We start from the raw sequence: 27,579 nt of genomic DNA, 5'->3' as shown, positions 1-27,579 counted from the left end.
TCTACGGTAACACTTTTTCGATCGCTAATGCGATCGCGGAGCGATGGCCCTAATGGGCGAAAATCGCAGAGCGAAGGTCGGTAAGCGGCTCGCTTACCGACCTTCGCTTTGCGACCCGCCAATCAGCTGTTCCGCGGCTTCAAAATGGCCGCCGGAACAGCCGAAAGGGCCGGGCGCAGCATTTTCGCGCCCTTGATAAGCAAGGGGAGGGCGCGAAAACGCTGCCGGAACAGCCGAAATGGCTGCGCACAGCATTTTCGCGCCCTCCCCTCGCTTACCAAGGGTGCAAAAACGCTGTGCCCCGCCCTTTCGGCTGTTCCGGCGGCCATTTTGGACCCGCCGGACAGCTGATCGCAGCGTTTTTGCGCCCTCGTTCAGCGAGGGGAGGGCGCGAAAATGGCTGCCGGCCATTGAAAAACTTCGCTGAACGGTGAGTAAATCAGCCGATTGGAACACATTAAACTAAGTTTAATGCATTCCAATGGCTTTTTTCTTACCGCTCAGCGATGTTTCACACAGCGAGGGTTAATCCGAGACGGATTAACCTCGCTGTGCGAGGCACCACTGTAAATAGCTTTGTTGCTGAAAGGAACTAGCAAACCATCGCTGAATTTGTAGTAACATGCTTTAGCTCCCAATGAAAGGGACTCATTTCATTTCACCAAAATATTTTGTCCAGATAAATGTATGGGTGGTGTCCAGAGGACAGGAAAACTATATTGGTATATCATTAATTGTGAGAAGATTCATCTCTGTCCATTTTGGATGTTTTTGACTGAATATGGAAATAAAGATTTTGTGAGGTTTTAATACAAGCGTGAGCATGGAAATGGGGATGGGTGAGGTAGGGACAGTAATTTTTTTATTTCATTCTGAGAGAGGATTGAATATTTCTGCTTTCAGGAAAGAGATTTTGTATTTTTTTTCTCTATTAAAGCATTTAGTTTAAAGAGAGATCTGGCATCTCTGTGTGGAATTGAGCAACCATGATACTACACTGTGCACCTGTAAAGTAATGTTACCTTTTGGGTTTTATATACTACTTGAATGAGGGGGAGAGAGGTCTTCTCTTCCCACTTACCTACCTTTACAGATGCTGCTTCTCCAGTAGCTTTCCATATGTTGCCAGACAATAGTTCCAGAAATCCTCAGTTGAGAGGAATCCTTGCAAAGGCTAACAACAGTTATAGTCTAACAACTTTCAAAGGTTGTTGTGGGTTTTTCGGGCTCTTTGGCCGTGTTCTGAAGGTTGTTCTTCGTAATGTTTCGCCAGTCTCTGTGGCCGGCATCTTCAGATACTGATCTTCAGATCGTCAGTAGCTGAACATGCCCTAAAACAAGCTGGACATGAAATTCTATTTCAAAATACTGAAATACTGGACAACACCAGCAATCATTATGTTAGACTGCACAGGGAAGCCATTGATATCTACAGACACCAGCAGATCTTCAACAAAAAAGAAGAAAGTTTAAAACTCAACAAAGCTTGGCTCCCAGCACTGAAAAATACAGCCTGCAAAAGGTCAACAAACTCTACCCAGCCACAAGGACCAGCGATCACTACAGACAAAAGACCAGCTAATGACACCCATCAATCACAGTGACAGATAATATCTCCTTATCACAACAATACACCCACAACAAAAACACACTGATCACCATAATCACCCATCTCCTGAAAAGGACAAAGCTGATCCAACAGCTATAAATACTCAACTCCCAAACAAACTGCCGCAGAGCACAGAGTGCTACTCCTGTCCTCTGAAGATGCCGGCCACAGAGACTGGTGAAACATTAGGAAGAACAACCTTCAGAACATGGCCAAAGAGCCCAAAAAACCCACAACAACCATTAGAACCCAGCCATGAAAGCCTTCACAAATACAAACTTTCAAAGGGCCAAGTATCCCCATCCCTGATGTTAACATCCTCACATATTTGAGCCTCAATGTATCTGTTTCCAGATCAAGTATTTCTGACACGCCAATATGGAATCCAGTGTGACCATGCCAGTAAAAGAATTCATCTCCATAGGTAATAGAGATGAAAATCTCCTTAATATCAGTGAGATTTTTTTCAAGGAACATAGTTGCCTTACGTTTTTCTTCCCGGCACCCGAATGTTCTGTTTTGCATTTGAAATGCTCCAGTTGTATGGATAAGAAGTAAAGGAATGATGCTTATAGTTAACATTTTGCCCAGTTTTTCTTAACCTTCACTCATTTGGTAAATTATATTAAAATTACATCCAAGAAATTGCATTTAGGATTAAAGCTATGTGCTGTGTAAACACAGAATACAGACATGCCTATAATTCTGGTAGTTGCTTCATGCATTTACATTTTAATGTCACCATAATGGATGTGAATGGATAAAGCTGAAAGCAGAACCTGTGAAACTCTGCTTTGTCTATACATCGGTAAAGTGGTGTTATGTTTTTGTTTTGTTTTGCATCTGTCTTTAAACTGAACCTGTCAGCTAACATGCAGAGTTAGTATTCCTGTTGAAAGCACCCTGCTCACTGTAACAATGACCATCCAGAGTTATTGAAGTAGGTTACCCAGCTGCTGACAGCTGAAGATAAGGGAGCAGGAATACAGTGTCTCATTGTCAGAAACAGAAAGTGTGGCTTTCTAGATAAGTTTGACTGCAATTTCTGTCAGCCCTTGTCAGCATAGCCTATGGTGAAGGATGATGGGAACTGTAGTCTAGTAAGTTAAAGGTGATAGTTTTTTAAAAATAAAAAGCACTTCTGTGTAGAGTAAAATTGTGTGTTGACTCTCAAAGCTCAACCTTTCTTGTGGTCCTGTTGCGTGCATACACTGATGTTAAACCAGTGGTTTTCATGCTTTCCCACATGCTCAAGTGTTTTATGTGTTGTAAAACAAGGTTTGGGGAGAGATTGCTATAAGAAGTTGCAATCCTACATAAGCATGCATTCCAGGAAGAAACTTGCATGAAAGCCAAGAGAGCCTTGTTCCAAGTAAATACTGTACTATTAGGAATTATGTTGTTAGTATTTCCTTTTCCAGCTGCCCAGTGAGAAGCAAGCCAGTTCTGAATGAAGGCAAAGTATTCTAGAAAGCTCAGGCACTTAAATTTACAGCCCATAATTGCATGTGAGGAATTGTGGTTTTGTATGTATTTAAGCATTTTGCCACAGGTCTTATAGCATATATCCGTCTTTGAAGCAAGCTGCTTATCATGTTTTCAGTATATTGAATTATTTTCTTGATTGCCGCTTTTAGCAACTCATCACAAAGTTTTTCTTTACTAATTTTCATGAAATTATCCTATAAAAATTGCTGTTATTTTAAAGAAACACACAAATACACGGTGTTTGTAATGCAGAGTGGAAGGCTAAAAGCAGTTAGTCCCAAATACATAGACTAGACCCACTGATGACAATCTTGTAAGTGTTGACTTAACAAGTGCCATTCATTCTGTGAGTTTATTCTGGTTTGGACTCTGTTTGAATTTAGCCCACAATAATTATACTTGGTGCTTAGCTGGTACATTTCAAAGTACTTCAAATATAGAGGAGTAGTAATCAATATTTTGTAACAAAAATTAGACTACCATTTGTGATGTTTCTAAATCAAGTTCAAGCATTACATTTTTTGTACATGGGGTAATTTTTTTATTGAAAACATGCTTAGTTTCAAAATATAATTGTACACATTATAATTGTGTTCCTAATATTGAGAGGATATTTGAGCCTCATGAAATAACAGCCTTTGTCTGGGATGTCATATGGCTTGTGCTAAGCCAAAATCTAAAATTGGACTATTATAAGACTCCCGTGTGACAGTGTCATTAAGTGCATAAATAAGCTCTGTCAGTGTCTGTCCCATCAAGCCATACTTCAGCCACAATTTAAATAAATATATTTTGGTTGGAAGCAATGCGTGATGGAAATAGCTATCAGCTTCCTTGCCAATTCATAGATCACCAGATGCAAAAGCTCTCTTAATAGTAAAGTTCATATTTGTATTGTGAAGGAACTGGGGAGAGGGAGTCCATTCTTTGTACTGATGGTTGTTCAGCAAATGGAATGCCTGCTTGGCAGAGAGATCTACATTCAAAGCCCCCAGTTGCATATAAAGATTTGTGGGTCAAATGTTTTGCTGCAGGGTTCATAGCAGGAAAAACAGATTTCCTTTTCCCTCTCAAATTTATGAAACTAATATGCAACACTTACCGTATTTTTCGCTCCATAAGACGCACCTTTCCATAAGACGCACCAATTTTTTAGGAGAAGAAAACAGGAAATTATAATCTGTTTTCTTCACTCCATAAGACGCACAGACTTTCCACCTCCCTGTTTTGTGGGGGAAAAGTGTGTCTTATGGTGCGAAAAATACGGTAACCCATCAGAAGAAAACATATCTGAGAGTTTAGTATTTTCACACAGGCCAACTGCTGAACATTTTGTTCTGTACATAGCCTATTAAGCAAAGGAAAAGGTAAGGATCCTTGTAGCTTTTCTCAGTGTTATACATCTTTTTAAAAAAGACATATCAACTGGAGATTACCAATTATTATAAGTTGTATATACTAACAGTACAATCTTACACAGTTAATTGAGAGTGACTTCCATGAAACATCTTAAGAAACTTGTGAAGAATTGTGCTGTAGTAATACTGATTTGCAGTATCTCAGATAATGTTCCGTAAAAGGGAGCCCTCCTTTCATCTCTTCTAGTGGAGAATTTCCCCGGAAATGGACAAGGAGAGGCACTAAATTTAATACTGTACATTTACATCTTCCTCTGCAGTCCCTTTGCTGCATCCATGTAGGCATCCTTCAGGCTCTAGAGATTATGGTAATGTGCTCTGAATAGAGGACTTGGAACAGCATCTAGTGTGGCCGAAAAGACCAATTCGACAATGACAATCCATTTCACACTGAAGACAAATACAATCTGTTCCCCATTCAGCTCCCTGATTTTGATGGTTTGGGGACTGCCTCTTTGCTTCGGCCTACTGGACAAGTGCCTCTTCAAATTCAGAGAGGCCATGCTGCATTGCCTGCCTCCAGGCTGAACGCTCAGATGTCAAAAGGTTTCCCATCGTTGAGGTCCATTCCTAAGGCCTTCAGGTCCCGCTTGCAGATGTCCTTGTATTGCAGCTGTGGTCTCCCTCTAGGGCGCTTTCCCTGCACTAATTCTCCATACAGGAGATCTTTTGAAATCCGACCATCAGCCATTCTCAGGACACCCAAGCCATCGTAGACGTCGCTGTTGCAGTAATGTATACATGCTAAAAATTCCAGCTCATGCTAGGACTACTCTATTTGGAACTTTGTCCTGCCAGGTGATACCAAAAATGCATTGGAGACAACGCATATGGAACGTATTCAACTTCCTCTCCTGCCATGTACAAAGGGTCCAGGACTCACTGCAGTACAGGAGTGTACTCAGGACACAGGCTCTATAGACCTGGATCTTGGTATATGTCGTCAGCTTCTTATTAAGCCATACTCTCTTTGTGAGTCTAGAGAACATGGTAGCTGCTTTGCCAATGTGTTTATCCAGCTTGACATCTAGGGAGAGAGTGTCAGAGATCGTTGAACCAAGCTACATGAAATAATGAACAACCTCTGATTCTTGTGTAGAGATGGTAATAGAGGGAGGTGAGACCACGCCCTGGACCATGACTTGTGTTGGGAAATGGTTCTGCAGCAGCAGAAAAGAGAGTTTATTACTGTATGTAGCTATATCTATAAATCTATGTACTCTCCATATATCTATAGGCAACAGGAAGAAGCATATTTCCTCATTTCCTATTGCATTGTAATAGGATAGGTTTTGCTGTATAAGCTGTTTGATAGGCTGAAACTGCTGAAAGTAGGCGTTCTTATAGGCAATAAATCACTCTGACAGTGGCTGGAGAGAGCTGAGCTGATAAAGCTGAGGGAGAAACCGAAAGAGAAAATAGAAGAACACTGCAGAGAGAAGCTGTGAGGCGGTTCAGTCTCTCCCCAGCTAACAGAAAGAACAGTCTCTCCCCAGCAAACTGAAAGAGCTAAACAAAGCGAAGTCTTCTGTCTTTGGGAGTCATTTATTTTTCAGCACACACTTTCTTCGAGCCGGCCTCGCAATAAGTGGTGCTCCCGTGTGATCGAACGTAAGAAAAGGGCCATCAATCTTCAGTTACGACCACAGAACGACGGTACTTGTGTTCTGCCCTACCACCTCGCTCTGCACGAGCTCAGTGCGCTAATCATCCTTTTAAAGGATCCCAAAGGGTGAGTAGGTTGGTCAAATTCAGATACATACAATGGGCTCAGGATTATCCCAAGACCAAAAGGCTTTCGTAGATGAACTGTTCTTTCTAATTACAAGCCATGGCCACCCAGCCACAAAGAAAGAGCTGGAAGACTTAGTTTTGGCCATATATTCATGTTGTCCATGGGTCCCTGAGAGTGGCACCCTTGACTTAGAACAATGGATGAAGATTGGGAGCACATTTCAAAACGACCCAAAAATTACTTCACGCATTCTTTTTAGTTGGTGCAAAGTGAGGGCTTCTCTTAAGAATCTTTCCCCAAGGAACATCCTTTTCAATCAACAAATGGAATGTGGGGCCATGTCCATGTACCCTCCTTTGCCACAGATACTACCTCCTGCACCTAGTGCATCCCTATTGCCTTCTGCACCTCCATTGCCTTCTCAGTATGATTCCTACCACAGTAGGAAGAAGCCTCCTGATAGACTGGACAGTGATGACTTTAGCACTCCTGACCTATTTCTACAAAATGACCACAGTGCACCTTTAAGAACAACCCCTGTGGTAACCCCGATTGCAGCTTCTCTGTCCGCTGCGCTAATTGACTCTGGGGATACAGCACACCCAATGATTTCTGCATTTCCCATCATCCGGGGGACCCCTGCTGTCGCTGCAATTCCTGCTGCGGGTGGGAATGCTGCGATCCCTGGTGCAGCCGCGGTCCCGGACCGATATGAACCCATCCCAATGAAACTGATCAAGGACTTGTTGCAGGCTGTTAAAGAATATGGCCCTCATGCACCCTGCACCAAAGCCTTACTGGAAAATTTGTCAGAACAGAAGCTGACACCTAATGATTGGAAACTGGTTGTTCGTTCATTATTGCCTCCAGCTCAGTCGCTGTTAATTTTGGATGAAATGCGACACTTGGCAACGGAGCAAGCTGAACAAAATGCCCAGTCAAACCAAGCAGTCATAAACAGGGTTACCAGGGATCAACTTATTGGTGATGGGCAGTTTCAAACAACAGCCCAACAACTTGGCCTTTCAGACCTTGCCATTGAACAGCTTGCCAAAATTATGAAAAAAGCATGGGCCAAGTTGCCAGTGTCTACTGAGGGGCCATCACCTGGGTTTACAACCATTCGACAAGGCCCTACAGAATCATTCTCTGACTTTGTTAGTCACCTGATTACAGCAATAGAAAGGCAAATTGATAACCATAAGGCACGTTCTATGCTTCAAAAACAGCTGGCCTTTGAAAATGCTAATGATGACTGCAGAAAGACACTGACTCCCATTTATAGTAATCCAGAAACCACTATTCAGGATATGTTAAGAGTCTGTCAAAATGTGGGCTCTATTTCTTATAAGGCAGCTATGTATGCTACAGCACAACAAGCATCTATACCAAAACTTCCTCAACTGAAGATTCCATCTACTCTGACCTTAGTACAATTACAAAGCTTACTAGGAAATATTACCGTATTTTTCGCTCCATAAGACGCACCTCTCCGTAAGACGCACCTCATTTTTAGGAGAGGAAAACAGGGAAAAAATATTCTGGCAAATTCATAAGGCAGTAGCAATAGATAGATGTTGTCACATCAATTACCTCAAACTTCTTGCAGTGTACAACACAGTGAGAGCTTTTGAACAATTTGTAGTTGGCAAAGTTATTCCAATAGCCACAGACAACAACACTACAATGCTTTATATCAACCACCAAGGAGGAACAAAATCCATGTCTTTCTTGCTACTAACAGTACAGTTTTGGGACTGGTGTATTCTCAAGCATGTCATTTCACAAGTCATACATGTACCAGAAGTGGAGAATCATGAAGCAGACTTCTACACCAAGATGACACACAATGAGTGGGAATTACCATCTCAAGTTTTAACACTTATAATGAATTGTTATTGCACTGAAAGAGATGAATAAACAGATTGTTGCTGGGTAGTCAATAAGAGCTATGATGAAGAAATCACCACCAGCACAGGTGTAAGCAAACAGCAAAGCATGCCTCACTTCCACTCCCTCCCTTCCTCCCTTCCTTCTTTACAGCAATAAAGTTTTCTCTCTCCATCATTCAGTTCTTTACTTTGCAGCATGCAGCATGTCCACAGAAAGTGTGCTTACTTTTATCAGCTTTTTGCAGCTGATCCTCCTGTTTCCTCCACTCTTTAATCATTTTTTCAGATGAGGAGGCCCAAAATGTCTCTGCACTGTTCACTGTTTCCATACTCCTTAGCATATTTTACTACCTCTAGTTTAAAAGGAATGTTATATGCTAGCCTTTTCTGCTTTATCATCCTTGCACTGGTAGAATGAGTTCCCATACTCTGCAAGAAAAATGTGCCCCTTATACATCACAACATCTACTGCCTGCTTGCTTTTACAAATATAATCTCAAAGCAGCACAGAATCATAGAATAATGGAGTTGGAAGAGGCCTATACTGTAAGGCCATCAATTCCAACCCCTGGTTCAATGCAGGAATCCAAATCAGAGCAGATCTGACAGATGGTTGTCCAGTTTTAGAGACTACAATAGGATAAAATACAGTAGCTGGGAATCACAATAAAAAGATAAAATCTACCAGCAATATTGTAGAACAACAATGATTAAGAAAAACCAATAAAAACAGGGGGAGTGACACCATGCAGCTTTTATTAACACAAAAATAGTACTAAAATTTCTGTTTCCAGTTGTGTGTGTGTACGTGTGAAATGCTATTTATGAAATGTTGGGTTCTTAAACCAATTTTCAAGATTTCAAAGCTTTACTTGGACATATTCAGATCTGTGATTCAGATCTGCCCTCTGCAATTCAAATTGCCTTACTCCTGATGAGTCCATAAAAACTGTGGCAAGCTAACACACCAAATAAAACCTGTAGCCCTAGTGGTAATATATTAAGGAAAGGAGTGTTAGGTCCCTTTTAGTTTCCCTTTTGAACTTTATTCTGCATGTGCTCAGTGCCTTTTTAATCATTCTGTGCTTCAGAATGAAATTTGGCTAACAATACACATTAGCCTCCCCCCCAGGTCCCTTAATGTTTTAAATATCTGCAAAATTACTTCTATTTAGGCTTAATTTGTGGGGAAGTGATGCAGCTTACTACCAAGGCCTATAAAATAAATAAAATAAATAAAATAAATAAAAAAATATTAAACTTACTGGCAATTTTAGAAGCTTTTGTTTCTGTCCTCTCTCTCTCTCTCTCTCTCTCTCTGGTTCTCCACATGTCTGGTTGGTCACATGGTTTAACTTCTCTGCAGAAGGTGAAGGGAAAGAGACTCCTCCTTCCTGCTTTGCTTCTCCAATAGCCAATTGGGTGATGCAAGCAGGCAGATATGCTAATATCTGTGCACTGAAGGATTGTGGGAAGAACATCCAGCCCCTGATGGGGGTCCTGCAGGGCACCCCAAAACACTGAAGAGCTCTCCTGGCCTCTTTTGGGATTGGGGCTATGCAGCCCTGTTCTAATCAGGAGGTGCAGCCGGGGGTCACCATGCCTTTGGAGGGTAGGGCACACAAAGGGCCAGGAGGCTTAGAAGCCATTCAAACTCAGACCTGGCAGGGGAGATACCATTGTTGTAAAAGTGGTTTTCCCAGGGTAAGGCTCATCTATTGCACTTCAGATGAGCTGACTCCTGTGATTTCCCCAAACATGGGAAAATCAACTGCCTAAGTGGGAGACTGTGTTTATGGTTTCCCCTGGTGTTTCTAGAACTATCCTTTGGTCCTTGGCTATTTTCACTGTTTGCTGCCATAGGCCTATTTGCCTTGCTGGTTTTCCAGGTGGGCTGCAGGAAGCAGGCCCTGGAAAGCTAGCAGTGCAGAATGGTGAGGTCTAAATAGCAAGCAGTCTCTGCTGCCAGTTCAGAGACCTCCCAGCATGGCAGTGGGAGGCTTTTGGGTGGTGGTGGCTGAGCCCTGGGTTATTGCATTCACTCCATAAGACGCATGTACTTTCCCTCCCACCTTTTTGAAGAGAAAAAGTGCGTCTTATGGAGCAAAAAATACGGTAATTGGGCTAGACCTTTCCTGGCTCTCACCACAAAAGAACTTTCTCCATTATTCGACTCTCTCTCTGGTCACACATTGCCAGCGGATGTCATTCCTATCACGGAGCCAATGAAGCAAGCGTTTCAACTTGTTTCTCATCGCCTTAAACTTCAAGCCGTGGATCGACTACCTCCAGACTCTTCTTGTCTTTCATGTGCTATTTTATCTACTCCTTCACTCCCTACAGCCATCCTGTATGCTCCTGTCACGTCTGAAAGGATTTCCATAATTGAATGGTTGCATCTTCCTCACACACCTTCTCGCAAACTCTATCCATTTGTCACAGCTGTGGCAGACCTGTTTTCTAAGGCCCGTTCTCGTTGTGTTCAGTTGATTGGTTCTGATATTGACTGTGTTTATTTTCCTTTCAGGCAAGGGGATGCTGAACATCTTCTACAAAATTCAGTTGATTTCCAAATTGCATGCGCCGACTTTCTCGGCAAAGTCATTCCTAATCCTCCAAAGGACAAACGTATAACTTTGCTGTCTCTTGTTCCCTATACTTTAACCCCTTGCTTTGCAGATCATCCATTGCCTACAGCGACTACCGTGTTCACGGATGGCTCACCAAGCAAGGGCGTTGTCACCTGGCAGGACGAAAGTGGTAACTGGGTTCCTCAATTTACATCTTCTCATACTTCTGCACAACGGTCGGAACTTGCTGCTGTTATTCTTGCCTTTCAAATATTTGCTCACCAGGACTTTAACCTAATTGTGGACACTCAGTACGTATTTCGACTACTGTTGCATTTGCCTTTCTCCTATCTTGCTCCCTCGATGGACAAGGAACTGTATGACTTGTTTTCCACTTTGCAGTCTCTGCTTCAGTCACGCATCAATCAGTGTTTTGTTTTTCACATTCGCTCCCATTCTAATTTGCCTGGGTTCCTTGTCCAGGGAAATGCGGTGGCGGATTCATTTTTACATGACATCCCTGAGACCTTTCACCTTTTTGATGATCCTATTTCTTCGCATGGGATGTTTCATCAATCTGCTAAGACTCTTCATAAACAGTTTAATATTCCCATGGCTCAAGCTCGGGACATTGTCTCAGCCTGTTCATCCTGTACTACCTCTCCTTTGAATCTGCCTTTTGATGCTGTTAACCCCCGTGGAGAACATTCTAATGAGATTTGGCAAATGGACGTAACTCATACTCCATTGTTGTCCCCGTTCTCTAAGCTTCATCTCACTGTTGACACTTATTCAGGTTTTATTTGGGCGACACCAATGAAAGGAGAAACTACTAGACACGTCATCCAGCATTGTGTTCGCACGTTTGCTGTCATGGGCCGACCAGACTTGATCAAAACTGACAATGGGCCGGCTTATGTTTCAGATGCCTTTTCTCAATTTTGTAAACAATGGGGAATTAGGCTTAAACATGGGATTCCTTTCAACTCTACAGGTCAAGCAATTGTAGAGCGTGCTCATTTAACCTTTAAATCCCTTCTTCAGAAACAGACCTCTGGGAAGAATGTTCCTGTAGTTGACATCCCTATAGCTGTTGCTCATGTATTGTACACATTAAACTTTTTGCTGTTTCCTCACAATAGGAACCACACTCCTGTTGAGCTTCATTTTAGGTCCCAGGAGCAGCTGCCGCGACCCTTGATGTCATATCGTCAGCCACCAGACCCTACCTGGAAGGGCCCGGCCGAGCTGATCACCTGGGGACGTGGATATGCGGCGATTGCCTTGGACAAAGGAGCTGTGTGGATTCCTGCACGATGTGTTCGACCATGGCGCACTGCGCTTCCAAAGGACATTGTGGACTCATAATGTGCTTAGTGTTATTATTGATCTTTTCCTGCGGTCAGAGTATTTCTTTAGGACCATGGCAGGACAATTATTATTTTAAAGAGATAAGTAAGGTGTCTGAAATTCTGAAGTGGCGCTACCTGGAATTATCGCAGTTTACTAAAGTTATCTAATTTCACTGAAGCCATGTTTAATGATACCATCCGTGCTTCAAAGCTTGTAAATTCAGAGCTCAGCGAACTACGTTCAGTTGCTTTGCAGAATCGCCAAGCTTTAGATGTCATGTTAGCGGACCTGGTTGCGTACCCTTGTTATGTATATCATTATTATAATTGTAATTTTAGTTATTTAATGTTGCGTTATTCAATGTTTGCCTGCTCTTGTATCTACACTGCTATCCTACTGTCGTTGAACCATCCCATCAGATTCTCTTAACCCTAAGCAATTGTATCAGGCAAGATGACTATAATCCTTTGCTTAAATAAACAACGGAGGGAATGTTGGGAAATGGTTCTGCAGCAGCAGAAAAGAGAGTTTATTACTGTATGTAGCTATATCTATAAATCTATGTACTCTCCATATATCTATAGGCAACAGGAAGAAGCATATTTCCTCATTTCCTATTGCATTGTAATAGGATAGGTTTTGCTGTATAAGCTGTTTGATAGGCTGAAACTGCTGAAAGTAGGCGTTCTTATAGGCAATAAATCACTCTGACAGTGGCTGGAGAGAGCTGAGCTGATAAAGCTGAGGGAGAAACCGAAAGAGAAAATAGAAGAACACTGCAGAGAGAAGCTGTGAGGCAGTTCAGTCTCTCCCCAGCTAACAGAAAGAACAGTCTCTCCCCAGCAAACTGAAAGAGCTAAACAAAGCGAAGTCTTCTGTCTTTGGGAGTCATTTATTTTTCAGCACACACTTTCTTCGAGCCGGCCTCGCAATAGACTTGTGTTTTCTTCAGGCTGATTGTTAGTCCAAAATCTTGGCACGCCTTGCTAAAACGATTCACAAGTTGTTGGAGCTCTTCAGCAGTACAATCAGCCAGGAACTTTATTTGAGAGAACTATACACAGCAGAGCAGTTAACTTCACTGTCTGAGGGTGCGACTACACTGTTGAATTAAATTGGGAGCTGGTTTGGGCGTTTTAAGAATCAGTATAATGTCACATGCTTTTTGTGTTGGGGTGTGTGTCTTCATGGAAACTTCAACTCCCCTCCCTATTTGCTTGGTGTCATTGAAGGATGCAACATGATGAGACCAGCATATTGATAATATCAGACCTCTGGGCACCAGGGACCCTCCTACCATTCTGGAGCATTAGCCCAAATATCCTCCCACTTCTCTTCCTCCTTGCTCACCTCTCAGTGGTTGCCTCTTCCCCTTTTATACTGCTCCGTCCTTCCCATCTTGAATGTCTTCCCACTTTCCCACCTCCAATGCTGTGCAGCCACTGAAGACCTCTCCTCCAACAGGTCATCCTATCTTGGGTAGTGCCTAACCGAAAGGTGCCACACATATAACCCTCTTGCATGCAAGAACTCAAAGGGGTTGTGGAAGGCGTCAAGATCAGCCCTTGCTTCGAGCCACTGATCTCCTGCTCACAGTAACCCAAATCTGTATTGCTGTTTTTAGGGGGGACACAGGAAAAGAAAAAATAATGAAAAATTGTCTCCTCACATCCTCTTTTTCTGAGAAGAGCAGAATTCTGATTGGAATTCCATTGAGGGGGAACTCCTGCTAACAGAACATGAGTTAGGATCCAAACTAGTGAACGTGAGCTAAAAATTCACAATCAATAGTATTCTGTTTTCTAGACAGCAGTATTTATGCATATAATATTCTGAATGATACTGATAGCATTGTGCACAGGCACTCTCTGCATGTCCCCGCCACCTCACTGGCTGACAGACAGGCTTATATATATATATACTGTATTATTTATATATATTATTTAATATATATTATTTTAATTGGGGGGGGTTAGTTAGCCAGCCTGTGAGCCAGCTGGGGGCCCTCTGTGCATGTCCCCGCCTCCCAGCTGTGGGAACATGCATAATGCACACACACACCCTGCTGCCTCACAGGCCAGCTAACTAGAAAAAAATATAACAGGGGTCCTCTGTGCATGTCTCCATTTCTCAGCTGAGAGACGGGGACATGCACATAGACTGGCCGGCCTGCAGGTGCCAGAGGCCTCTCAGGATGGCATTGGTAGTGGCACTGAAAGAGGAGGCGGCAGCAGGAAAAGCTGGAGGCAACAGGGGCAGTGAGAAAGGAGTGGGGGCAGGGTGTGTGGGTGGGGAGACAGTTTTTTTAAAAGATGGCCACAGGGCTGTCCAAAAACAAAATTCCTGAGCAAGCCAATGCCCTAATTTGTAGTTTGTTCAGGAAAAAATTGCAAATTCGTGGATTTCCATGACCCAAGATGAACCACCATTTTGGTGGTTCGTGCCCATCTCTAATTGTGGTACATTTGTTTAAAGTACTGTAGACCTTGCAATTTAGAACTGGCCGGCATACAAAGTGTCTTGCATAATTTTTATTACATTTCATACAATTTCCAGCTATCGATCCTTAGGTCCAAACTTATACTTAATACCATGTCGGCCACGTACTTTTGCATAACCGGTTTTAATGTAGACACTACATTCTAGTGCCAGAATATTTTTCGCTGTTGCAGAATATTAAGTTTCTTAACTGCATCATTTGTTTTATGCCAATTAATGTAGATGAATTATTGCTAACTTGCCAGAATATTGCCTTCATTGCTGATTTTCAGAGTTAGAAAAGCCAGGCTGTTTGTGTACCTATGTTGTTATATCCTGAGTGTGTAATGAATATGTGTAAGGCATTAAGCCTCAGGAATTTAAACTTTTTAATGGCAGACATTGGAATCATACTCATGAGAAGTATCTAAACTTTCCAAAACTGCACTTAAGTGTAACCAGTATATAATAACTTATTTGTTTATACTGTTTCACACTGTATAAAGATTGCCAATGCACTCTTAAGTTAACATGCCTCATTAAGTCTAAATCAGCTTATAGCAACCCTAATAGAGCTTTCAAGGTAAGTGATATCTCTTTTACCCTTTCCATCCCACTGCACCCCAGTGATTTTCCGTGGCTAAGCAGGGGTTCAAACCCTGGTCTCCCAAGCCCTGCTCCATCACTCACTATCCAGTACAGCACACTGAGTATTGTGATAATATTAGCAATTTATAAAATAAAAAAAGGAGAGATGCATTAGATTCTTCCTTTATTTGTATCAGAGTTGTACAATTTAAAATTATGGAAGTATATAAAGTATAGGTGAAATTAAAACAAATTAAAATGTTAAGATAATTAAGACTATTTTTGACCAGACGTAGTAGGGCCTGGTTGACTTCCAGACACTTTACTATCTTGGTTTCTTTCTTCTGGTTCCATTCCAATTTCTTCATATATTTTTAATCTGTGGATGCAGTACACTTAGGTAAAAGTCCAGTTGTGTTCAACTCTAGGGCGCGGTGCTCATCCCCGTCTCCAAGCCGTAAAGCCAGTGTTTGTCCGTAGACAGTTTCTGTTGTCACGTGACCAGCGCAACTAGATACAGAACACTGTTACCTTCCTACCATGGTGGTACCTATTTATCTACTTGCATTTACATGCTTTCAAACTGCTAGGTTGGCAGGAGGTGGGACAAGCGATGGGAGCTCATTCTATTGTGTGGATTCGATCTTACGACTGGTGGTCTTCTGACCTTGCAGCACAGAGGTTTCTGCAGTTTAACCCGCAGTGCCACCATGTCCCTGAGTACTCTTAGTTCTCACTAAATCAAGATTGAGTGGCATAGTTTTGATCTTGACACGAGCATTGATGCAGCCTACAATTGTTTTCTTTTTTTGTTCCTGCTGCTGCACATCACATTCTTGACTCATTTGGCATGTGAACTAGTGAGAACATGATATATTTTTCATATGCCAAGCCATGTGACCTCTGAAATCCTGGGCCATTCCCTCCAGGTGTTTTTTCCCCATTCAGTCCTGAGTTCCTGTGCCACCATCCCATTTCTGGTGCATCATTGAAATTCTTGTCCTCAGCATTTGAAGACCCCACCCCACCCCGTCTTCTAGAATTCTGTGCCTCTCCTCTGCAATTTAAAGCCTCCTGACAAGGTTCATAAGACTCAGTGAGCCAATTTCCCCCAATTCCTGTGAGGTCCAATCTCTTATCAAGGATCCTCCTTTATGAAAGCATGGATGATGACACAGTCTGCACAGCCAGTTATTCATTCCCAGTATTCTTGGCTTTCTTTCTGGGTCATGATCTTCAACAGGAAGGGTTAATTAAATTGTGTGTGTGTGTGTGTGTGTGTGTGTGTGTGTGTGTGTGTGTGTGTGTGTGTGTGTGTGTGTGTGTGTGTGTGTGTGTGTGTGTGTGTGTGTGTGTGTGTGTGTGTGTGTGTGTGTGTGTGTGTGTGTGTGTGTGTGTGTGTGTGTGTGTCCAGCTTCCCCCAGAGCCTCAAAGTTCTCTGCAATACATTGAAAAGCTACAGTAAGGAAACACCTGGAGAGAGTGAGCCAAGGATGTAACATTTGCTGCCCCATGGGAGAGAAGGAAGGAAGGGATAACAATCAATAGGCTGTTCTAATCCAGATACTTGGAAGAAAAGGCTTCAAGTATCCAGATCTAGTTGGGGAACAAGTCTTCTAAATTATCAATATTTAATTGATCGATTTCAACCATCAAAGATCTGTCAGATCAGATAAACTGATGCTTCACCGTCCCTTAGAGTCCTATTGAACTTTATAGACCTCTAGGGAAAAATCAGAAGCCTGTGTTCGTCATAGCTGTCCTTATCCTAAAAAATTATTATCTCCAGAGTGAAACCAATCAATTATTGACAATCAAGTCAGCATTCATCTGAGTATCAAGTTTTCTCGATGTTGCAATCATAGGAACCATCTCTGACCATAAATTGGACAGTGGTTTGAGGCAGATCCCATGTGAAAATCATAGGGATTCAGGAGGATCCATAGTTGGATCAGTGTTTTTGCACCACTGCAAAGCCAGGCACCCTTCATTTCTGTGTCATATTTTGTGGGTGCAAATAGGGAGAGCTGGAGCATTCTTAAAGGGACAGAAGCAGCCAGGCTTTCTAAAAGGATAAGCAGCTTAGCCCCCTCCCTCCCTCACCACAGCAATTGGGGTGAGCGGGCGAGCCTCAAATGAAACTATTGTAAAAGCCTCTGTAGCCCCCTACAGTGCAGCTTAAAATGTATTAAAAGTTTTCCTAAGAGGACCAGTGTAAAAATACAATGCCTTAACCACTATCTCAAAGAGATGCAGACAACTCATGTACCATGTGAGTGTCACATGACTTTCAAATCGCAGCAAAAGTTTTCAAATGATAAATTGCAGTAATGCTGATTGTATATGAAACACAAAAGAGACTGATCTGTGGCATGATGGTGGTGGATGAAGCTGTCTGAACCAATGCCTACCAGCATATATATATAAAAAAGGGGGGCGGGGAATTAAGCCAGAAAAAAAGAGGAAATAAACATTTTCTTATATTGTTATTAGTCATGCCTTTTCATTGTCTAGTGGTTGGGAGGCAGCTCTGCCCAAAGACATTGGTAGGCTTGGCATAACCTAAAATTAATCCCTGCTATTGCTCCTCATCTGCCTGGATAGTTCAATGAGGTAGAGCACCTGATTTGGGGGTGCATTTGTAGGGAGTTAGATTCCCCATTGTGTTTTGCAAGAGACAGATCCAGACTAATTTGGCCTTGGGCACGGTGCACGATCCCAAACCATCTTGTGAAGACGGAAATGATCAATCATTTCTGAATACTTTAAACCTATGAAACCTGGATAGGGTTGCTATAAGTCAGAACTTGCCACTGGATACCAAGACCAAGATCATCTACACCCCTGTAGTAGGGGTGCCCAGCTCTAGGACAGAAGTTTTCTTATGATTATTGCATGGTGCAGGGTTATCAATCTGCTTGTGGGCTTTCACCCTAAACCCCATGCATCATGTGAGTTTAACAGACCGTGGCAAGGCAGCACCTTACTGGCTGAAGACTGAGCAGCTTAAGGTGGGCAGTAGCTACCTAGTGATGTGCAATGACCTCTCCCAGGAAATAGCACCTGGCATCACACTCTACATTAATTGAGCAAATACTTATAACCAATAACTGTTACTTCCCGTGTTAGTTCAACGCCATATGCAAAGCTGGAGTGTCCTCTCCAGAGCACAAGGCCTGTGTAAAAGAGTATGGAGGACAGACTGTTACCCAAGCAGCAAATCTCCCCACTCCATGTCACTGAAATAGTCCAATGGAAAAGCAGAAGCCAATACAACTGGTTTCAGAGATGTCGCAGGAGTTGCCAGAACGACATGAACTGCCTCCGGGAATCCGGCTCTGGATTCTGCCTCAAGGTTTACTCCTGAAGCCTTTTCCATCAATGGATATAGCCACAAGGCAGTGGAGGTTTGAAATCAGAGTTTTCCTTCTCCTAGATGGGCTGCCTTTCAAGGCTAATAAGCCCGATCTACCCAGGGAGCATATTAAGTAAGGTTACAAAAAGAAACTTGGGCTGACAGCAAAAGTACAACTAGAGTTACAGATTTTTCAGTTGCTGAAACTTATATTTCTTCTTAGTTCCTTCTTGTATACCTTGGTTGCCCAAAGTTAACTCCAGTCTCTCTTACTGTTAAGACACTCAATCCCTTTCTGAGAGGCTGAAGGTTTTCTTTTTACTGTTATTTATAAAAAGGATTGGCAGGACAGAAAACTCACACCAGGGAATTCATATTTGACTAGTGGCAGGCTGAGAATTGCTTTGAAAGTTGACCAGTATTCTTTAATCCCTGCACACAGCCCCACCCAAAGAAAACAACATCTTTAAAAAGTTAGATAACACACTAAGGGTGGAGCTGGTGTCACCACACTCCATTGCAATCCTATTGTCTACGCGAGGGGTCCCCAACACCCGGTCCGCGACCCGACAACGGTCTGCAGCCTAGGCAGAACCGGGCTGCGGAGACAGATCTCCTGCCCCCCCGTGAGCGCTCCCCCTACAAGTGCAGCCCATGCATGTGAGTGAGTGCGCTCCTCCCCCCACGAGGATGACACCACCACCCCGTGAGCGTGACATGTCACCCCCCCAACCGGCCCGCAGTTAGGAAAAGGTTGGGGACCACTGGTTTATGCACAATAGTAACTATGAACGGAAAATAGTTTCCCTTGCAAAATATTTGCCTGAAAGCCATCTTATTTTTCAGAAGGAGAGTCCTAAGTGATAAAAACAAACACAATTTTCTTCAATTTTGCCCTAGATCTGTTGGTGACAGCTCCATATCCAACTGTACAGACATTATCTACAAACAGATACATTTTTGTCTCTTGAGATACAGAGAGAAAGAAAAGTCTAGAGTGGATTTGTACTAATTGTTCCGAGAGGGGGATAATAAGTCAAACCTTTAGGGAAACTTCCTCAAAGTTATGTGATGCTTTGGGAAATCGCAAGTGCCACTCTGATGTCCCCGGGCACTCCAGCCAAGCTGTGCACCTCTGCCCTTCTCTGCAGCCCTGCCCACCTGTGCCTTTCCACATGAAAGGGCCTCCCTTGCTCCCATAGTAAGGGCAGCCACAAGGTCCTCAGCATCTCTCCAGCTGAGTCTCTCCAACAACTCCTTCCTTACACACTAAAACCTAGGGCCGTGCAAGAGTCTATACAAAGTCCCATCCCTCCAGTACTTAACTTTTGTCTCATACACCTTTGCTAGGAAAAAAAAGCGGGAGATGCCCCCCCCAGTGTAACTGGGCAACGTGAGTGCACAAAATAGAGCCCATCCTCCTTCAGCTCACACAAGGTGGTTTCCCTTCCCCAACCCTCCAACCTACCCGCTCACGACGTTGATCTTCCCGGGGGATCTCCATTCCATAATGCTTTCTCCCTCTCCCGTCATTCCCTTCAGAGAGGACTTGAGGGCCCACCAGAGGCCTCTCCACTTCTCAGAAACTCACTAGGCGTCCATCCTCCCCCCTCCCCCTCCCCGCTGCCCTCTATCCTTCCCTTTCCCGTCGCCTGGCCCTCTCCATCCACCCAGCCAGATAGCCAGCCACCTGCATCCAACAGCCATCAGTGGCAGTTCCACCATCTCTCTGAAGTGATGCTCTCACTGTCAGCGGTCTCCTTTCCCCTCTCTCCCCCTGTTCCCCTCAACCAACTCCTCCATCCTGTTGCGCACCCGTCAGAGGACCCTTCCGGCTTCTTGGTGGTCGAGGTGGCTGTTCCTGCTGCTGTCTCGCGCTTGCCGCGTCTTGACTCTCCCGCCCACCCAACAGACTTGAATCCCTCCCTTCTTCCGTCCCTCTGTTCCTCCCTCCTTCTGAGAAGGAACGAAGCCCCCTCACTTACTTGCCTATGTCGCTTTGTTGTTGTTTAGTTGTTAAGTCATGTCCGACTCTTCATGACCCCATGGACCAGAGCACGCCAGGCCCTCCTTTCTTCCACTGCCTTCCGGAGTTGGGTCAAATTCATGTTGGTTGCTTCACAGACACTGTCCAACCATCTCATCCTCTGATGCCCCTTCTCCCCTTGCCGTCACACTTTCCCAACGTCAGGGTCTTTTCCAGGGAGTCTTCTCTTCTCAAGAGAAGACCAAAGTATTGGAGCCTCAGCTTCAGGATCTGTCCTTCCAGTGAGCACTCAAGGTTGATTTCCTTCAGAATGGATAGGTTTGTTCTCTTTGCAGTCCAGGGGACTCTCAAGAGTCTCGTCCAGCACCACAGTTCAAAGGCATCAATTCTTCATCAGTCAGCCTTCGCTTCCATACATCGCTAATGGAAAAACCATAGCTTTGACTATGCAGACCTTTCTTGGCAAGGCGGTATCTCTGCTTTTTAAGGTGCTGTCAAGGTTTGTCATCACTTTCCTCCCAAGAAGCAGGGGTCTTTTAATTTCGTGGCTGCTGTCACCATGTGCAGTGATCATGGAGCCCAAGAAAGTAAAATCTGTCACTGCCTCTATATCTTCCCCTTCTATTTGCCAGGAGGATGGGACCAGTGGCCATGATCTTAGTTTTTTGATGTTGAGCTTCAGACCTTTTTTTGCACTCTCCTCTTTCACCCTCATTAAGAGGTTCTTTAATTTCTCCTCACTTTCTGCCAGCAGGGTGGTATCATCTGCATATCTGAGCTTGTTGATATTTCTTCCAGCAATCTTAATTCCAGTTTGGGATTCATCCAGTCCTGCCTTTCGCATGATGTATTCTGCATATAAGTTAAATAAGCAGGGAGACAATATACAGCCTTGTCGTAGTCCTTTCCCAATTTTGAACCAATCAGTTGTTCCATATCCACTTCTAACTGTTGCTTCCTGTCCCACATATAGATTTCTCAGGAGATAGATAAGGTGGTCAGGCACTCCCATTTCTTTAAGAACTTACCATAGTTTCTTGTGGTCCATACAGTCAAAGGCTTTTGCATAGTCAATGAAGTAGAACTAGATGTTTTTCTGGAACTCTCTGGCTTTCTCCATCATCCAGCACATGTTAGCAATTTGGTCTCTAGTTCCTCTGCCCCTTTGAAATCCAGCTTGTACTTCTGGGAGTTCTCGGTCCACATACTGTTGAAGCCTACCTTGGAGGATTTTGAACATAACCTAGCTAGGGTGTGAAATGAGTGTAATTGCACGGTAGTTGGAGCATTCTTTGGCACTGCCCTTCTTCAGGATTGGGATGTAGCCTGATCTTTTCCAATCCTCTGGCCACTGCTGAGTTTTCCAAAGTTGCTGGCATGTTGAGTGTAGCACCTTAACAGCACCATCTTTTAAGATTTTAAATGGTATGCCATCACCTCCACTGGCCTTGTTGTTAGCCATGCTTTCTAAAGCCCACTTGACTTCACTCTCCAGGATGTCTGGCTCAAAGTCAGCAACCACACTATCTTGGTTGTCCGGGACATCCAGATCTTTCTGGTATAATTCCTCTTGCCACCTCTTCTTGATGTCTTCTGGTTCTGTGAGGTCCCTACCACTTTTGTCTTTTATCATGTCCATCTTTGCACAAAAGCTTCCTTTAATATCTCCAATTTTCTTGAACAGATCTCTGGTTTTTCACTTTCTATTCTTTTCCTCTGTATCTTTGCACTGCTCATTTAAGAAGGCCCGCTTGTCTCTCCTTGCTATTCTTTGGAAGTCTGCATTCAGTTTTCTGTAACTTTCCCTATCTCCCTTGCATTTTGTTTCCCTTCTCTTCTCTGCTATTGGTAAGGCCTCGTTGGACAGCCACTTTGCTTTCTTGCATTTCCTTTTCTTTGGGATCGTTTTTGTTGCTGCCTCCTGTACAATGTTATGAACCTCTGTCCATAGTTCTTCAGGCACTCTGTCCACCAAATCAAGTTCCTTAAATCTGTTCTTCACTTCCACTGTGTATTCATAAGGGATTTGGTTTAGATTATACCTGATTAGCCCAGTGGTTTTTCCTACTTTCTTCAGTATAAGCTTGAGTTTTGCTATAAGAAGCTGATGATCAGAGCCACAATCAGTTCCATGTCTTGTTTTTACTGACTGTATAGAGCTTCTCCGTCATTGGCTGCAGAGAACATAATCAATCTGATTTCGGTATTGCCCATCTGGTGATGTCCATGTGTGGAGTCGCCTCTTGTGTTGTTGGAAAAAAATGTTTGTGATGACCAGCTTGTTCTCTTGACAAAACTCTATTAGCCTTTGCCCTGCTTCGTTTTAAACTCCAAGGCCAAACTATTGTTCCTTTTAACTCTTGACTCCCTACTTTAGCATTCCAGTCCCCTATAATGACAAGAACATCTTTCTTTGGTGTCAGTTCTAGAAGGTGTTGTAAGTCGTCAAAGAACTGAACAATTTCAGCCTTTTCAGCATTGGTGATTGGTGCATAAACTTGGATTACTGTGATATTGAAAGCTCTGCCTTGGAGTCGTATTGAAATCATTCTATCATTTTTGTATCCCAGTACAGCTTTTCCCACTCTTTTGTTGACTATGAGGGCCACTCCATTCCTTTTATGGGATTCTTGCCTACAATAGTAAATATGATAATCGTCTGAATAAAAATTAGCCCATTCCCATCCATTCTAGTTCACTGACGGCCAGGATGTCAATGTTTATTCTTGCCATCTCCTGTTTGACCACATCCAGCTTCCCAAGGTTCATAGATCTTTCATTCCAGGTTCCTATGCAGTATTTTTCTTTGCAGCATTGGACTTTCCTTTCACTTCCAGGCATGTCCACAGCTGATTGCCCTTTCGGCTTTGGCCCAACCACTTCATTAGCTCTGGAGCTACTTGTCCTTGTGGCTTCCTCAGTAGCATGTTGGACACCTTCCGACCTGAGGGGCTCATCTTCCAGGGTCATATCTTTTAGCTTTTTGTTTCTGTCCATGGAGTTTTCTTGGCAAAGATACTAGAGTGGCTTGCCAATTCCTGCTCCAGGTGGATTGCGTTTAGTCAGAACTCTCCACTATGACCTGTCCATCTTGGGTGTCCCTGCACGGCATGGCTCATAGCTTCTCTGAGTTACTCAAGCCCCTTCGCCATGGCAAAGCAGCAATCCGTGAAGGGGTATGCCACTTTACCGCAGCAAACTGGTGGGCGGAAAGAGGGAAACCAAAGTTGGAACTTACAGTAATGGTTACTATTCTTGTCATACTTTGGGGACAGGAGTGGAAAGGATTGGTTGCATGGCCTTCTTGAAAAGCAGCTATGAAGCTTTATTTGTGACGGTCCCTATTTCTACTCCTTATCTCACGTTAGGAATTGCTTGTTTAGTTTATCGCCTTATTTTTCTTGAAGACAAAAATGGCTACGTTACACATGCTTTTGTTTTTACTGAGGTCCTTAACGGTAATTGTTGGTTCCACAACGCGAGAGACTGTTTTGTTAGGTCTTGAATGTTAGGGATAATAGCGAGCCCTAAGAAGTGCTAGCCTTACTACTGTATCACTCTTGCAAGCTCGCAAGTCGTCGGCTCTCCGGCTGCGCCGCACAGACTGAGGCGAACGGCAGAGGGCACTGCCGGGGACCGAGCCCTTCGGGTGGATCAGGCCGCCCGCAGCCGGGTAGGGCGGGAGGACGCCTTGGCGTGGAGCCTTATCAGGAGGCGGCAGGACGGGCCGGGTCAGGCCCCCTGTTTGGGCGGGCCGCGCTTCATGGGGCAACGTCGCCGGAGCGACTGAGGTGCGGCCCTCTCTTGCTCGGAGCGGCAAGGAAGCCCTGCAGCCGCCGTGGGCTCGATGGCGGGCTTCGTTCCCCGCCTCCCGTTGCTGCTGTGGCGGCGCCGGAGTCTCAAGTGCTGCTGCTCCTCTTTCTGGGCTCCAGCGCCCTTCAGCGTCGCGGCCTCCGGGAGCTGGGCCCCGTCGCGCTCGGCGGTGGCGGCGGCGGCGGCGGCGGCCAGGTGCCGGGGCGCTGCATGGCCGGGCTCCGTCCGCCTGCTGCCCGCCGCTCCCCGCCTGGGTGCCTCCTCCTGGGCATCCGCGGCTGGGACCCCACAGAAGAAGGCGGGCGAGCCCCAAGGAGCCTCGCTGCCTCTGGCTGCCGGGCCCGACCGCGGCGGCGTGTCCGACGCCCGGCGGCTCTTGGCCCTGGCTTATCCTGAGCGCGGCAGATTGGCAGGTAAACCCCCCCCCTTTTCTCGCCTGCCCGGCAAGCAGACATGCCCTCTGAATGGCGGCCTCCGTGGACTCGTGTCAGCCCGTGGCATTCTCTCCTTCCTGCTGTCTTTCCCTGCCTTTCATTCCCGGCATGCGTCTGCCCAGATTTTCACCTTAGGCAGTAATAAAGGGCCTTGTGCACCAGTGCGCACGCATTTCTTCTCTTCAGCAGTTAGACATTTGTATTCGCTTGTTGGCCAGCGCACTTTGCCTTCTGTAATGTTTTATCATAAAACTGTAATGTTGCCCTTAACTCCCACCACTGTGAACAGGATGCCTCCTTCGGGCTATCTGTTACCTAAATCTCATTCTGGCAGTCTTGTTTTTTCCTTCTAGCTTTTTTCTCTTCACACAGGGGTGGGTCTACTATGAAACTAATGAATTTTAAGCTTAGGGCCTGTAATCCCGGAGGGACCTCAGAAGGGGCTTTATTCCATATTTAAAAAATAAATAAATGGTGATCTGTGGTGAAACAAGCCCATGGAAGATGATAACAGTGGTTACCCAGACCTCATTCATTGCTTGTTATGAAGCCTACCCACCCCCCAATAGTTCAAGCTTCAGGCACCCTAAAATGTCTCCAAACCTGCATTTTCTTGTATCCAAATCTTTCCTCCCATCAAGCTGCCCGAATTGTACTTCCTGGTTCCGTCCCTCCTTTTCACTGTAAAGTGATGCCCAAGTGAACTTAAAGAGGAATACATGTAGCAGATACAGAACAGGTACAACTGTAGAAATCAGTTTAATCTAGAAAGGTAACAAAGATCCTCGCAATAAACTACTGTAAAAAAGCGTTTCCCATCCTGAGGCTGCAGAGTATTTTCTTGGAGTGTGTGTGTGTTTGAAGGGTCACCTTATATCTGTAGCAAAGTTAAAAGCTCCCTTTGACATTTAGTCCTGTCATGTCTGACTCCAGGGTGCAGTGCTCGTCCCCATTTCCAAGCCATGGAGCCAGCGTTTGTCCAAAGACAGTTTCTGTGGTCATGTGGCCAGCGCGACTAGACACGGAACGCCGTCACCTTCCCACTGAGGTGTTACCTATTTGTCTACTTGCATTTGCATGCTTTCGAACTGCTAGGTTGGCAGGAGCTTTGATCTTACGACTGCTGGTCTTCTGACCTTGCAGCACAGAGGCTTCTGCGGTTTAACCCACAGCCCTCATATGTATAGTAAGGTAAAGGTTCCCCTTGACAATTTTTGTCCAGTCTTGTTCGACTCTAGGGGGCGGTGCTCATCCCTGTTTCCAAGCCATAGAGCCAGCGTTTGTCTGAAGACAATCTTCCGTGGTCACATGGCCAGTGCGACTTAGACATGGAACGCTGTTACCTTCCTACCCAAGTGGTTCCTATTTATCTACTTGCATTTGCATGCTTTCGAACCGCTAGGCTGGCGGGAGCTGGGACAAGCGACGGGAGCTCACTCCGTCGCGTGGATTCGATCTTACGACTGCTTGGTCTTCTGACCCTGCAGCACAGGCTTCTGCGGCTTAGACCGCAGCGCCACCACGTCCCTTTTTCATATGTATAGTAGCTGTTATTAAATAATTTCTTCCTTGACCTTCCAGATCCAGATGTTAAAGTCATTGTGTTATGTGTATGTATGAGAAACTGGCCCTTTGGGCAGAAAGAATCTTCTGCTTTCTAGGAAAAGGATGATTTTACCCCATTAAAAATGTGTGTTTACGCAAACGTGGCAGGGGGTTGCAGGTTACTTGGCTATTATAAAAGGTGGACGTGACTCAAAAAAGGTTGGGAACTACTAAACTAAACTTTTCTGGAAACCAGTTTGGAAAGATGTTTCTTAAAATAACTTAAAGCTTTCTGGACACAGGACCTTCCATTAGACTAAACATGATTTTGGAGCCCTGCTATTTAATTTTCTGACTTGAGGAGAGCTCTTAATGACGACCATGTGGAAGTCGCTGATTCCCATAAGTAGCAAGTGATATAACTTGCTGACTGACTACATACTACATTCTAACTGTCCAAAGACTCTTGACTGGAAAAAAAGGTGTGGGGGGGAAATGTGAGTAGGGAGGCATGGCGCTCTTAAAAATTTGGAGGCAGAGAGGGAACTGTTGGCTGCTACTGGATTGACTAACATTCACTCTAGTCCAGAAAGGTCCCTCCCAGCCAAAACCTCTTCCAGGTTTAGGAGCTCCCAGCCCACCAGATGTGGACCACTGATAAAAAAAGTTTTCTGTGAATCCAGTTAATCAGGTGTCGCAGGGACAGACTGTGCCTCCTGCAGTACAGTGTTGGCTGGCATATCTGCAGCATGCAAGTGCCCCTCTGTACAATTGGGAACCAGGCTTTTTCAGAGATACCTTCTCAGTGGCTGCACCCTAGCTCTCAGCCAAGGGATGCTAGGATTCCTTGTCCGTTTTTTTTTCAATAGGCAGGAAAAAACATTTTTATTTGGCAACTGACCTTTGCTGCAGAAGGGCTCTGACCTGGTTGGGTGCTGTATAGAGAGGGGGGTATTGGTATACAAATATCCCCATACAGGTGGCGTTAACGAGGCTGGATCCTCTTTAATGCCACCTGTGCGAGGATATTCATATATGCATGCCCCCATCTCTAGTGCTGTATTTTCTTATATTGATGAGTTTTTACATCTTTGTTGATGTTGTTTTCAGCTTTTCTGCACTTTACACTTCAACTACCGTTAATTGATTTAATTGTAAAGTTTTAATTTTTATGAGCTCCCTAGGAAGGCAGCATATAAATTACAAACAAACGAATGAATTAATGACTAAACAAATAAATGGGTAGATAGGCAACTCCATTATAAATTACCATCTTTGGCCGCAAGTTCAGGTGTAAACATACTAATAAATGTA

The 27,579-nt window shown here is 44.3% G+C and overlaps 1 protein-coding gene and 1 pseudogene across 2 annotated transcripts in view; both read left to right on the top strand.

Annotated features, from left to right (window-relative positions):
• Window positions 1–9,795: 9,795 nt before the first annotated feature.
• On the top strand, window positions 9,796–9,948 carry LOC144586179 (U1 spliceosomal RNA; annotated as a pseudogene).
• A 14,242-nt stretch (window positions 9,949–24,190) lies between these two features.
• The window catches only part of ABCB10 (ATP binding cassette subfamily B member 10), a 30,852-nt gene continuing 27,463 nt past the window's right edge, over window positions 24,191–27,579 (top strand). Inside the window, exon 1 of one of the 2 annotated variants that reach the window (XM_072993648.2) lies at window positions 24,191–24,699. In XM_072993648.2, coding sequence (XP_072849749.2) covers window positions 24,321–24,699 — 379 coding nt within the window. In that variant the 5' untranslated portion in view covers window positions 24,191–24,320. Of the gene's footprint in view, window positions 24,700–25,658; window positions 25,769–27,579 lie in introns of those variants that run through there. The other variant, XM_072993653.2, reaches the window with a different exon arrangement.

Source organism: Pogona vitticeps, chromosome 1, assembly GCF_051106095.1.
Source record: "Pogona vitticeps strain Pit_001003342236 chromosome 1, PviZW2.1, whole genome shotgun sequence".
NCBI classification, from domain to species: Eukaryota; Metazoa; Chordata; class Lepidosauria; order Squamata; family Agamidae; genus Pogona; species Pogona vitticeps.
This window is presented reverse-complemented; position numbering and strand designations above follow the sequence as displayed.